This window comes from Lepisosteus oculatus, chromosome 10 (genome assembly GCF_040954835.1).
Source record: "Lepisosteus oculatus isolate fLepOcu1 chromosome 10, fLepOcu1.hap2, whole genome shotgun sequence".
NCBI lineage: Eukaryota > Metazoa > Chordata > Actinopteri > Semionotiformes > Lepisosteidae > Lepisosteus > Lepisosteus oculatus.
This window is the reverse complement of record NC_090705.1, coordinates 16,519,822-16,534,760: the sequence shown is the minus strand read 5'-3', so window position 1 is coordinate 16,534,760 and position 14,939 is coordinate 16,519,822. Positions and strand designations below refer to the sequence as shown.

General features: G+C 40.1%; 1 protein-coding gene across 2 annotated transcripts in view; it reads left to right on the top strand.

Annotated features, from left to right (window-relative positions):
- dtnbp1a (dystrobrevin binding protein 1a) overlaps positions 1–14,939 on the top strand; it is a 102,841-nt gene that overhangs the window by 27,857 nt on the left and 60,045 nt on the right. For both annotated transcript variants that reach the window (XM_015357661.2, XM_006635862.3), the window contains exons 6-7: positions 1,414–1,546; positions 8,520–8,542. In XM_015357661.2, coding sequence (XP_015213147.2) covers positions 1,414–1,546; positions 8,520–8,542 — 156 coding nt within the window. The remainder of the gene's footprint in view (positions 1–1,413; positions 1,547–8,519; positions 8,543–14,939) is intronic.

Below are 14,939 nucleotides of genomic sequence, written 5' to 3'. Positions count from 1 at the left end.
CTATCCTATCCTTCCTTCCAAATAATGTATCAAAACCCAAAGACATGATCATTGGTTATAGAAAGCAACCTCCAGCTGCAAAACCAACAGTCATTAAGGATCAAGAAATTGAAATTGTCAACGGTTACAAATATCTTTGCACTGTTGTTGATTACAAACTTACCTTTGAGGAAAACATGAATGCCAAACTGTATGTAAGAAGAGCCAACATCTATTGTGCTTCGCAAGAAAACTCTGCTCTTTCAATATCTGTACTACAAAAAAAAATTATTCTAAAGACAATTAGAATAATTAAAAAGACAATTATTGAACCTGTCCTAAAATCTTTTATTTCCATGGCTATTAAACTGCTTAATATGGACAATCGTATATTTTACTTTATATACTTTTATTTCTCATTATACAAGTACAGCACAGTATGTCTCTTATTTGGCAATGGGTTTATGTTGTATTAAGTGTATTCAGGGATATGTTAGGGACTAAAATGTGCAACATACAGTATACTATAGCAAATTCAGTTATGTACAGTTATTCTCCTATGTAACTTATTATGGGGACATTTCTCCCAATAATGACAATGGATCAGTGTAGGAATAGGGACTGGAAGACAGGGTAAGATATTACTCATAGCCACCCAGGTATATTAAAATACAGTACAGGTACAGTACTTTTGTGTGGTGTATAGTATATGCAATGACATACAGTATGCTACTTTAGAACTGCTTTTGGTTTTAAGGATTATTAAACAGAAATTTTACTTTATAAGCATTAATTGAAAACCATTTTCATTACACAGTGTACAGTACTTGTGACATTTTTCTCAAACTGTCACTCACTTTTAATATTTTCTTGTAACCCAGAGGAATTTGGATTCCATAAACCCATTTTTAGTGCACAGGAGAGAATTATAAATGGCATTTTTCCTTAATACAGCTCTAATTGGAAGAGTCGACTTCCTGAATAAGATTGAGCACTGTGTTGCAATGCTTAAAAACGTCTGAAATCATCAGTTTCATTGTCCAATATATTTCTCCACAGGTTCTGCATTTTTTATGTGCGTAGAATGCACTTCCAACATCGCTTTCACATCATTCTCATTCTGGTTTTGCAAAACATTTGATATGTTTTTACCAAATAATCAGCTACATACTGTAAATGTGAGGCACTATATAAATGAGAAACTTATACCGGGGCCCCGTGTATGAGTGTACTGTAGCTGACAAAGAAAGTCAAGTCTGTAGATGGGGAAGTCCCAACAAAAGAAGAAAAATGTTATCTTGCGCTGCTCAGCCAGATGCCTAACAGCAGGCCGCGGCTGGAGCATGTTAAGATTTCTATCTCTGGAGCTGAAGACCCAGATAACAGAAAGATTCACTATCTAACGCCGCTGCTGGTCTGTGCTTTGGTCTGCAGCTCAGCTGGAAGCAGACTTTGAGGAGATGGAGGGTCATCTGTTGCACCTGGAGAGCCTCTGTGGCCAGAGCGAGCTGCAGCGGTTCAAGCACTACCACGTCCTGCAACTGGAAACCTTCAAGAAGCAGAAAAGGTACGTCAGCCGTGGCTTTTCTGTCAGCGCCTGTGTCAGTGTTCTTCCTGGATGGATTCAACCCGTTATGCCCAGTACATGCTAGTGGCTTTGGAAGGAGAGGAACAAAATTTAGGTGAGGTGGTTGAGTTTAGCTGTTGACCATCTGATACGGCATTCAGTTTAATTCAGGTCTAAGTGAAGAAAAATAGCAACAAGGAAGTTAAAGTGGTAAGGTTGACCTATGAGTTAATTGCTTGCAAACAGAAATGACGTGTGTGGGGTCCATCTTGGTTGTTTGGTAATCTCAGTACCTTGTGGATCTGAGTGACCTCATCCAGCCATTTGTTGTTCAATCTGATGCCCCTAGAAAAGACTCTTGGCGTGTCCATATATGCATGCATGCATGCCATAGACTGCCAACCCCTAGTCTGGACGCAGCTCTTACTGTTAGGCATAGTGTAAGCTGAATTTGTGAAACCCCTGATTGCCTGCATGTTTTGTGTGCCTGCTATTTTTTGGCATGCGCATGACACTCAGTTCAATGTCTGTTTGAGTCTGCATGTTAGCAGCCCGAGGTACTGCAGGAGAGATTGCTCAGTTGGTCCCACCTGGGACATTATTACATGCGAAGGATGCGGTTTGAATTGATCATGGGTGCTACTTTTCTAAAGGAGGTGAATAGATGGGCCCTGAATTTCCTTTGCAGCATCACCTTGCTGTACTCGTTCCACCAACTTTACCAATGCAATGGGTGAGGTCCCCCTGCTCTATCACTGAGCCAGGCGATAGCGGTGGACCTGAGCCTGTTATCACCTCTGCATTTGCAAACTCACCTAACACTTGTTTCTTATCACACAAGTGTTATCATGCTTTTTGCCTCTTTATTCACAGGAACTAGCTTTGTTGAGTTCCCTGTGTTTTCTACAGATAAATTGCCAAGCTCTCACAATATCCTACGCAAATCAATTTGCATTGCATGATAAGTGGAAACACATTTTGCGTTTTTAAAGTGTGTCGATATAGAAGATGGCCACCAGCCGTAGTTTGTATTACACGTTCCTAAAAAAAAACACGAATCTGGTGTCTGATGAGTCTGCAGCTTTGAATAAAGGCAGTGATGTGCATGCTCCTAAGTTTCAGTACGAGACGGGTTTCTCTGATCTGTAATCTTTGATTTTAGACGATTAAATTGCTACTATTTGTAGTGGCCATCTTTTCCAATCTTTGTGTTGGGTGTACACAGTATGAGCAAACAAGGTAGCTTCATACATTAACCCTTTCTTCGTTCATTAATCTTTCTTTGCACCTCAATGCTAAGGCATTTTATCTAAAAACACCACTGTCTTTATTAGTTGCTGTGCCTGGTGATGCCCGTGTTAGATTGAGTGGGTGTACTTGCGGTAACAGTGTCGATCTGTTGGTGTCTGGAAAGATTGGACACAAGAGCAGAATGTAGAAGGAGAAGCATTCAGCTGAAAAGACCTCTGGCTCTTGTAACAGGCAACAGAGAAGAGATTAACCCCTCAAAAGGTAAATGATCTATGTGTTTAGTATAAGAGATAACAAGCACACCTTAGTAGTGACGTTGAGTGGGTGTAACAGACAAACTAAAGGACATATCAAACGAATGCCGGGCCATGAAGAGCTGAGTCGCCGTTATAGGTACAGTTCTCTGCAACATGTTGTGGTATTGATATAGCAAGCTTTGCTGCCAGGAGGTTAATCTCTCTAATCCCGTTATTGACAGACTTCGCTTGCTGTTCGCAGAGTCTTAGCTGACCTAATGTAAAAGGATTTCCATTTTACTAATTAATTGCGCGAGGAGAGGCGGCACAGGCAGTGTTTACGCTTTAGTGCTGAAGCTTGCGCTTTGTGTGACGGGGAGCCCGTGACTTCCTTCAGAGCGTGGAGATAAAAATAAAACTGGAGGGAAATAAAGAGAGAGGAGAGCTGACTGTAAGGAAGAACGCAGGGGTTTGTCAGGCTTGTGCATCAAAGCACATCGAGTGACAGGTCCTGCTTTAGAGTGTGCTGAACTGCTGCCTGGCTGAAGACGAAAGGGCTACACGCCCCTGCGGGCTGTTTGTCATCATTAGTATATACACTGTACAACGGCATTCTCCAGTAATCTGATTTGGTTGCCTTCACAATTACAGGGTCACGTGCAAAATTCATCTACCGTAATGCCATTTATGTAGCCGCTAGCTGTGTTACCATGGTGGTTAGGAAGAATGTTATGTTATACAGCTGCTAAGACAGGGGAAGAGGGGGAATTTGCTTCAGACAGTCATCTAAAGATGCATTGATTGTGCCTCAATACTGAAGCCCGCAGTCAAAGGAGACCCGGTGCTGTGCACATCTGTTACACTGAGGCACCATCATCAACATATAACTGCTACCTCAAACTACTACATTTACTTGTGACTATTACTAACCGTGATTACAAGCAAACAACAATTGTGAGTTGCATGTAGCTGATTTTTAACTAGTCTTAACTTGCCTTACAATTCTCCACTACATTTATTGAATGCTCATTCAATCTGCCAAGTAGTAATGAAGGTACAGTACCTAGTGAATTAACTATTGTAGTAATGTGTGAGGGTGACTTGGTGTCAGTGCAGTTAGTGCTGCTGGTTCAATGGACTGGTCTGCTCTCCAAGGTGATGTCTCACCTTGCCACAGCCCTTACCAAGAATAAGACACTTTCTTATAGCGGATGGAAGAATGCATGAATAGTGTTTTTTTACATTTCTTTAGACACCCACCTGGCCATTTTCCCAGTGATCAGACACGGATGCCCGAGTCTATCCAAAACAATAAACCCTGGACGGGAAGCCAATCCATCGCAGGATTTTATACACACAAACACACACACTCACGCAAAGACCATTTTTTTCCAGAAGCCAGTTAACCTACCAGTAGGTTTTTGGACTGTGGGAAGAAACCCAGGCAAACATGGGGGAGAACATGAAATCTCCATGCGGATAGCAGCACCCTAGACATAGAACACAGGGCCACAGTGCTGTGAAGCACCAATGCTAGCCACTGTGCCACTGTGCCTCCCTTCTCTAGGCATCTGTTTTTCTAATGCATAAATATATCTCAGTATCTTAAATGCAGCCCTGTGTACAACAACAGAACAGATGGAGCTGAAATTTCTGTGCTATTAACATGGGCACATTCAGTCTTTTCACAATTTTTCACATGATGTGTTTTCATCAGTCCTAGAATTCACGAAATGTTCTTATGGTACACAGTCTGTTTGCGTCCACGGCAGAAAATTCTATTTAAGGAAAATTGGGCTGGCCACACAGTGTTGTGGACATTCTGAATTTTGCTTGAAATTATAAGACAATTCACCATGGGCATGGCTTTTGGTGTACATTGACTTGTCCTGTCAATGTTACAGCAGTAAGCAAATGTTACTGCAGGAAAAAATGTATCAGCCATCAGCCGATTGCAGCTTTTCTTAATTTACACATCGGCCTTTTTCAGTCTTTTTATTTGGGAGAACGATGTATTATTTTTTTCAGGATGTTATAGACTTTTAGAATGTTGTGTTTGTGAACCTAAGGATTGTACATTCTGTATTAAAAATTCAGTCCTTTAGGTTAGCTTTGTCAATGTTTTTGAAAATATTCATTTCTGTTTTATATAAAAAATGTAATATGACTTGATATCATGTTACCTTTCTAAATTTACATTTTACAACTGTTGCTGCATAGTTATAAATTCAGTAAAAAATAATAAACATTATCCTAGAAACAGCCTTAAAATCGTTGTTTACAATAAATTAAATGTTCATAACATTTTTGTTTTTATGAGTGAAACTATACATTTTTGTGATGTAAAATCTTGGAAGTCTGTACATTTCCTTATTTACAGTACATTGTTCTCGAACGCACTACAAACCCCTTTTCGGGAGTAATGACTTTCATGGAAGACCCACTGACTTGCTTAGTAAGGGAATTTTCTTGATCCCCTTGAAGAGCCTGAAGTCAAATGTGTTTATCCCAACAAATTAGTTAGTAAGGAATTAAGTAAGCAATTTCTTTCTGTATTCCAAAGTCAACTGACACAAATAAGCACGCTTGAGTTCCATTTAAGAAAGCAATGAAATACAGTTTATTCACGACTTAGTTCTTTTCCGACATTCCAGATTAAATTGTTGTAGCTGTTCTCTGCAATTCATTTTGAGATTTTGTGCAGGGAACCTTAATTCTTGTCAAGATGTTTTAACTGTAAATGGTAGGATAGCATACCAGATTTGTTTCTTTTGTGAGTATTGAATTTTATTGAAATGCAGCTTATAAAAACAAGAATTCCATTACCTTCTCAAAAGGTATATCGGTGGTTTCTCCCTGTGTTAGTTCTAGGAGTTCAGAAATAGCTCCTTTGCTGCTTTGATTCTGCACAACTATTTGTGGGTAAGTCACTTTGGATAAAAACAAATAAGAAGAGACCATTCAGCCCATATAGTTTGTTGGGTTTTTAATTAATTGGCTGATCCCAGGATATCATCCAGCGGTTTCTTGGAAGAGGGATTATATTTGCTTTGACAACATGGTTTGATGACTTTTTCCACACCCTCCTATTTTTGAATAGTTTTGAATAATTTTACCCTTAATTTCTGCCTGTCTCCACTGATTTCACAGCTTAATCTGCAAATTTCCATTGGGCTAAAGTTGTCGCTGCCCTTTTTGTATACGTGAATGCTTGAATTTTTATTGAATGCTTGAATCAAGTGCCCTCATTTCCTTCCCTGGATAAAAGCATTTGCTGAGAAAGGTATTTTCTCTTTAAAACTTTATGCCTGTTTCTGCTGTGCTTGCTCTTTGCCTTCACTCTGTCTTTTGGTCAATCAGCTTTTTTTGAAGAGAATCGTCAGAGATGACTGAGAAATCATGGAGAAACTGGCACAGTGCTCACCAGCCCGTGTTTGAACTGTGGTGCACTGAAGCCTGAGCAACACCAGTGTGTCACAATGGACTTCCTCACAAAAATCCAGTTTTCAGAAACTTAGTAGGGGCCATCTAAGGAACAAAGGATTGGCGAGTTGCACTGGGCCATCAACAGAACAAAAACAAAGTGCATGATTCTTTAAACTGTATGCGGTACATGTTTGTGTCTGAAAGCTTTTCAAGATCCTGTAGAAAAATATGGGCCAACTGAAGACTTAATTCTGAAGTTACTCCAGAATACACGTTGACATTGTAATTATGTACTTATAAGGGGTTACATTTATGTAGAGTGTTTTATAATGAAAGTTTTGGATAACAAGACTTATTTTGTATACCACTGCAGGCCAGCACTAGGGATGCCTCTTTTCTACATTTTCCTGGAATTGTTTTCATTTTAGGAAATCTGAATTTTTCAGCACCATTTGTATTTTCATCAAAATTATATGGAATCTTACAATTTAGTTTTGTTTCTCTGTTGTGCGCAGTCACGGCAAGTCAACCAATAGTGCATAAATTCAAGTCTCTCTGGCAGAACTGCCTTCCAGTTGCAAAATTCAGGTCCAGAGCTTATCTACGGTTTCAGGATAAAGGGACATTGCACATACTGTACACCTTGCATGTTAAGATTATAATGAATGTTGAAGAAGCTTTTATTAAAATAAATCAAGCCTGTGGTACAATGCTGTGTTACCTAGCAACACCCACCCACTTTCTGGCTGCTTGCTCTTGTGCAAGCCTGTGTTCCAGGCAGCATATCTGCTGATTCTGAAGGCCAGGTGGACAGCTGACAGGTGTCTCCCAATCTTTCTGCCCTGCTGCCCCTGTGCCGCACACTGATGTTTAACCACAACCCGAACCCAACTGCGTGGCTGTATTAAAATCCCATTTACCCCGATGAGTTTTGTCATCTTCTGCTTTTCGTATGCCTGCTCCTTTTTTTCTCATTTTGATTTGCTCCTTGTAAAACATTTCCTTCCCTTCTTTTCCTCTGGAGGAACGTTCCAGACGATATGAGGCACAAATTCTTAAAACACCTGCGAGGTGTCTGCCAGGTTGTAGTATGTAATGCTTGGTTTTATATTTGCTTGCTTCCATCTGCTTTAATAGCTGAAGCCAGTGAGGTACAAACTCACCATTTCCAATTTACAGAGCTCTCTGCTTTTGAGTTTTCACCTTTTTTAGAAAGCTGTGAAAAGTGAGCAGTTTGTGATTCAGAGTGAGGTTAGCTGTACCCAGAAGGAAGGAGATGCAGGGCTTCTGCAGTCGGTGCATGATGTCTTTGTAACAGTGCTGTTCACAAACGGAACTGCTGTGGTGTTGGCTAATATGAGAGTAACTCCTTGTAGGTTCCTTCTCTGAGTTTTTGACATGAATTTGGCATTGACTACAGCATATATACTTCTGTCCTTCCTGCTTTTTAGACATCCTTGTTCATAAGAGTCTTGAACCAGTTTCTCACTCATCTGACCGAGCTGCTGTGCAGTGAGAGATGTTGGGACAGAATCCATGCTGTCTGTCACCCAGGTGTGGGTGATTAGTTAGTGATGGATAAAGTCCCCTCCTGTACGTGAAGTGTACTGTTCGTCCTTTGGGATGAGCAGTGCTACACAAATGCAAGACATTAAATATAATTAAATTCCACACGAGGAATCTTTCTCAGGTTTTTATATGCTGAGTAATTCAGGTTTTATGCCATGAAATGCTCATTTGCTGAACAGTTTTTATGAGTACAAAAGCATTAGCCTTCTGCTAAATATGTGTGTGTAAGCAATATTATAATTGTGGTGTTTTTTGTGAGGTTATTTTCCTTTTTTCCCCTGCTCTTGCCTTTTCTTTTTGTCAAATGTCTGCTAGAGGTGATCCTATATCTAAATCAGCAGGACATTGAGCTGCCCTGGATTTATTAGACCTGGTCACTGCAGTTCCAAAAGCTTCATAACAGGGGAAAGATGTTAAATCCACCTGGGGCAATGAATAATTTTCTCAAATATGTTAATACTAACATTCTACCTTTCTTTCTCTTTTCGCAGGAGAGAACTGGAAACTCTCAAAGGTAAATGCCCCTTTAAGCTTCACTCTTTGTTTTGGAGATAATTGGCACCTGGTGACATTTTGTAAATGTGAGATTTTGCCACTTGGTGACTCTGACCTGAGTCCTGTTTTCTGCCTTGTTAATGAGAAGATATGTGGACTTTAAACAGCTAAGAAGAAGGAGAGCGTGCGTAAATGTGTTTGCCTACAATTAATCTTTATCTGTCAATAGGCCTTCAAAAGCTGAAGGTTTTGCTGTAACGCAGTTTTCAGCTAATTAGCTTCCTGTTGACAGCTGGGAATAGTTGTTGCTTGACAATCTCATTTGCTCAAATCCAGCTTTTGTTCTTGGAAACCAACATGTTGCAGGAAAATCAAGCACGTCCCTGAGGGAGAAGTGAAATATAAAACTTTGGAGAGATTTAAAGGTCATCCTTCATAAATGTTTTAATGTCAGTATTGAGGATTTGGTCTGTCAGTTTACCTTTCCATATTCCCATTTAAAGTTGTGAAGAATATTAAGACTTTTGAAAGAAAATGTAGAAAGGCACCAATCTTTATTAATTAATTCAAATATGTCAGTGATATTACTGATTTTAGATACCCAGAAAATACTTGATGAAGACAGTAGGCAATATTGCACCTTATTGTCTGGGATTCCTATAGCGTTCAGGGTCAGCAGTGTGGAGCAGTGGTCAGGGTTCTGGAATCATAATTGAAAGGTTGTGGGTACGAATCCCAGGTGAGACACTGCTGTTGTACCTTTGAGCCAAGGTACTCCACCCTAATTGCTTCAAATTGTTACAAAAAACCAGCTGTATAAATGGGTGCAAATGTAAGTTACTTTAGATAAAAGCATCAGCCACATACTGTAAATATTAATACTGTGCATTCTTTATCAGATCATTATATGTATGGTTAAGCATCATATTGGCTCATGCTACTGTAGCTCCTGCTGAGGTTTTAGTTTTAGGTATTTATAAAAAGTGCTATCTGCATCTGTCTTGGGAAGGGAAGACGAAACCTTGTTATCAGGCTATTGTCTAACAATGCAAGTCTCTCTGTTAGTTAATGTGAGCAGGCTCACATATTGTCTTCAGGCGCTGTGGAATGTGTTCTGAAAGCAATTCCTTGTCAGTCTTCGAGCTCATACATAATCATTTCTAATTGGATACATGGCCATTGCAAAATTCTAATCTACAAGGAGGGTTTTAGCTTTCAGGAAAAACATGCCCACAATGGAGAAAATGCATGTCAGGACACATCTTAAGCAATCAGATACCCCACTCCTCAAATCTTGCTCATCTTGCTCTGTTAAACATGTGGTATTGTGAAACGCGATTACTTTCTCTGGCAGAACCGCATTATACATTTAATGAACAAGTCATATCTAACTGCCACCAAATGCCCACATAGGTGCCCGTATATATAATACAGCTGCTCATTTTCTTTTCTTGAGCCTTATGTTCTAAATGAACATAGGGTGGTTGGATCTATTGAAGTGTCCTTGACTGGCCATGCAACACCAAGTGAGCCACTTAATTTTTTTATATAGACTATGTGTGTGTGTGTGTGTGTGTGTGTGTGTGTGTGTGTGTCCTGCCCTCGTTATAAAGCCACAGGACAGAACCAGCTCCCAGGCACACTCTCTGAACAGGAGCCATTTCTTTGGCAGAGCTGGTGGTGTTCTGTTTTTTCCACGTTGTCATTTGTTAGATAGTGATAGGAATTCTGTGCAGACACTAAACATGACTTCTATTACCCTTAAGGACTGTATTTGTCTGCGGATACATTAGAGTGCTTAGGAAATGGGAAGAAATGGCATGTGCACTGGGAAGGAATCCTCCTCTGAATGTGTTGAAGACTTTTATTTTTCCATGTGCTCTTACTCTGATCAGCTTTTGACCTTATGGCAGTGTATTTCACCGTATGTACAGTATACTGCCTGCAGTAGAACTCCACAGTTTCACATTTGGCACATTTACAGTAACTTGTTAAACCATTATCCACCATTCTGTAGCTGTGGGTTTGCGGAACTAACAAACATTAAACCAATTTATTGTTAGATTTCACTGAATTTCATTAATAGTGGGAATTTCTAAATTACATTTTTAAAAGAATATAAATTATATCAAGACATACTGTACAGTAGATGTCTTTCATTTTTCAATATAAGATAAGATCACTTTATTGGCTTTTATTCTTTATTCTTGTTTTTATGAATGCACAAATTGCCCTGGATTGCTTTGAATGGTGAGATCTTTGGGTCTCTTATGAACAGTATATACACACACATCTCTGCATCAGTGTCCAATGTACAGTAAAAGGTAAGATGCTGGTTCCTGACAGAAACTACAATACAAAGGGTAAATCTCGCAGAATAGTGATTTTCCGCTTGTGGTAGGCAGCTTCCATATCTGTGCCACCGCTTAACATTGATCGAGCCAAAATGTTTTTAATTCAATCAATCTTAATTGCTAGATTGACCTTGCCAAGAAGCTTGAGGATAAGTGGGGGCTTGTTGCAGGGGAATGGGACGGGAGACTAAGGGTTGGCTGTCTCTGCTGTTGGATATGCCAGCAATGCTGTACAATGTGAAACAGCAGCATAATGCTGATGAGTTCAAAATTGCTTCTTCGTGTTGAGCTACTACAACTAATGGGTGTTCGACAGATCAACAGATGCTGGTTGTGCCAGGTCCAGTGTCTTATTTGATGAAGGCACAAGAGATGCAACTACATCTGTCCTCAGCTGTGAAGAAGCAGGGACAGTATTAGAGGAGGGGGGTGATCTCCTTAAACAACTTTTTCTGAAAAGTGAAACATATGCAATATCCGCTTAGAAAGCACTATGGCTCACAAAATACCACGGCGGGGCAGACACACTCAGACTCTCCACTGCTTTCTCTTGAGCGTCTTATCTTTCTGTAAGAACAGGAAAGAAAGGCATGAAAGGGATGGAAAAAATATTAAATTCCTGTATCTGTTTGCCCTTTGAATTAGCCCATCACTTAACCTTTGATTAACGGCTTCTACGTTAATTGTTTTTAAGGGATAGAATAGTGAACGGGTTGAATTCTCTAGGACTTTTATTTTTTGATAAATGACACGTGTTTGTATTAGTGAGATTATTTACAGGCTCCTTAAAACTGGGATGCTGCATTATTAAAGTCTGTGTTTCAGTGGAGCCCTATCTGCCACAACTCCTTAAAGGGGAACTGCAACTCTATTTTTAATTTTAGGATTAGAAAGACTCAGCATTCAAACCACAACAAAGCATAAAATGCACACAGTTACATGTAAAATCTCTACTTTACATCACAAAATAGACATGTTTTATGATTCAGAATGAGGCAACAAATCGTCCGGTGACGTGCTGGGGCTTTATTTCATTATAAAGAAGCAGGCTTGTGAATTCATCTCTTTTAATCCAATAGAAAAATTGCTTTTGAGGTGGTTTTGCTGACAAATCCTACTTAATTGATGGGCGGTATGGTGGCTCTTTGGGTAAGGATCTGCGCCTGTGGCTGGAAGGTTGCCGGTGTGTATCTCGCAGCCGGCAGAGGAATCCTACTCTGTTGGGCCCCTGAGCAAGGCCCTTAACCCCAACTGCTCCGGGGGCGCCGTATAAGTGGCTGACCCTGCGCTTTGACCCCTAGCTTCTCTCCCTGTCTGTGTGTCTCATGGAGAGCAAGCTGGGGTTTGCGAAAAGATAAATTCTTAATACAATTGTATATGGCCAATAAGTGATCTTATCTTATAGCTCTGCATGCTGATCACGTTGAAACATTTCTGTGGGAAATATCTGCTGCACAACCTTTATTCGCTTGTACATGAGTCATTACAGTGACTAGTGAGCAGGAAGGGCCGCATCATGTGTGGGAAACCGAATGCAAGTAGGCAACAACATGGTGACTTACTGTACAGTAATTTTCACAAAGTTCATAGGTTTGTGCTTAATTCGCAATTTGTAAAATTGTGCTATAATGTCAATGAATTTATTTGGTTACCAAGATTGAATAACTGGTCTGAGAAATTGATAGTCCAGTTCCCCTTTAAATACCTCCCTGAAATTGTGGCCTTCTGACTGTGCTATGCTCCTAGGGCAGCTAACAGTGTCTGTGTTCTGTCTCTCACACTTGAGCTTTAAGCAACCAGGCGCTAGGGATTCACAGACAGGGGGAATGCATTATTACAAGACATCAATAATGTAGCATAGCACAACACACTCAGCCGTCTTCAGCTTAGGTAAATTGCTTTAGAAAATCTGTTCCCCAAGCACTCTTTTTCTGTCACAACGTTATTCTTATGGATGCGTTCTGTTAGGAAAATGAAATTAAGTGGTGGTGGTCACATTGTTGATGCCCTTTTTTTTAGCAATTGTGAAACAAATGCAGTTTGGAAGTGACCGGGTTCAGATAGTTAGATTTCAGGGGGTTTTTGGGCTTTTGTTCAAATTGCTCGAATGTTCACGTTGGGGTATTGCCTCTTTAGTAGTGATTATTGCCTTGGCTTCTATACCATTTGACTAAATATGTAAGAAATAATTAGAGAAATGCATGTCAGATTAGATATTCCAGAGGTTTTTTTATGTACTTCCTGTATATGTCTGTTTTTGTGTCTGGAAACAGTGGAAATATCATGATAAATCACTCTTATGGAGTTAGTATTTAACAACAAGGTTCATAGACATCCTCATGTGACAGAAACAGGATTGTTCTTCACTACTACAGTCTTATTCTGTACTACACTGCGACATAAGTTTTTTTTTTTAAGGAAGCCCATTTTCACCCCATTTCTCCCCATGTGATTTCCTTTCACATAAAGAAATGGGAATGAGGAGCTGTGTTGTGGGGTAAAAAGGAATTAGGACACCTGTGAACCTAAATCTGTAGCCATGCCAAATAAAGGAAGGGCACTGCAGCAGGTCATTAGGCCACAGATTGCTGAACAATGTGATGGAGAGAGGCAGGGGTTGTACCATCCTTTCAAGAGGAGATGATGCTAAAAACCGAAACAGCAGAACTTTCTTGAAATACCTTTGGAAGTTCTAAAATGCTGCATCCTTGCACAATAGAGGATAGCCTCTCCAGTCGGCAACACTGACTGCAACGAGAACAGAGCTTTGTGTTAAAAATGTTGAACCGTGGTCACGACAGGTCTGAGACCTTGTTCTGAAACATTAGCAACTTTCCATCTCTTTAACAATTTGGGGTTTTGCAAACCTATTCAGACCAATAGCGGTATGTGCTGCCCCTGATCACACATGCCATGTACAGTATTGTGTGGTTTTCTGGGTCTTCCTTAATATGCATCCAGTGACACAAGTATCCTTTTTGTGAAGCGGGTGTTAAGGTAATTTTTACAAAACTGCTCCTACAGGTCTTGGAACATGAACGATCGGTTCCCCCTGGAAAACGATTGTGCTTTTACAGTTGTTTCCCAGTCGGTCCTTTTGAGGGAATGCAACTTCAGCAGCTGTGTGACTGGGCTTCAGCTGTCTGCTGGGCTGGTTAGCAGCCTGACAGGCCTAGACGGGAGGAAAAAAAAAGCTAATCTGCGTGCAGTGGAAAGTGGATTTACCTAATGGAGTCTGCAGTGGTCTTAACCCCGATAATTAAATCGCTCAGAAAGTGGAAGTGCTACTCTGCGGCTTCTGTCACAGCAGTCTGTGTGCAGGTCACCTCTGATGGGAATTGCATGGATTTTATTCTGTTTGCCTTCTGAACTTCATTAACTGCTAAACAGTGCGCAACATTATTTAATATTTCCACCGTGGCTTAGGCGACATTGCCGCATGTCTCTAATTCCTGTGTGGGACCTGGAGGAGAAACTGGAACGGTGACTACTGAGAGGTGCTGTGCTGTTATTTCAGGCTGTAATGCTTTTCTGCTCTGCAGATGGCAGTTTAAAATTGACCCAGGAGGTTTAGTAATTTTATTATCTTGTAATCTGGGCCTATTTATAGGATTGATTTATATTTTATAGGATTGATTTATAACTATATTTTTCCCCCTTTTACATTATGTGTTATATGTGTACAGAATAAATTATGATTGAGAAAGCTTTATTCTTTCAGGTTACAGGGTTCCATATAGACTCACATTTGTTTTTGAAGACCGTTTGAGACTCCCATTTGCATTTCCTGTGTGCAGACTTTATAGAGGAGAAATTAATAAAGATAAATTGAGATAGATGAAGATAAGTTGGCTATTTCTCGCAATCAGGCTTCAGTTGCCTTTTGTTAAGGTTGTTTTAGGGCAGGAACTATAAGAACTGTCTGTCTTGTGGTAACATTCATGCAGGCATACTGTAAATGTGTAGTATCTGCCAGTCTTCTGCACCTCATCATTCCTCCATAAACAACACAATGTTCTTCAACCCCGTTAAGAAAAAGCTGGGGAGGCAGACCTGAAAGAT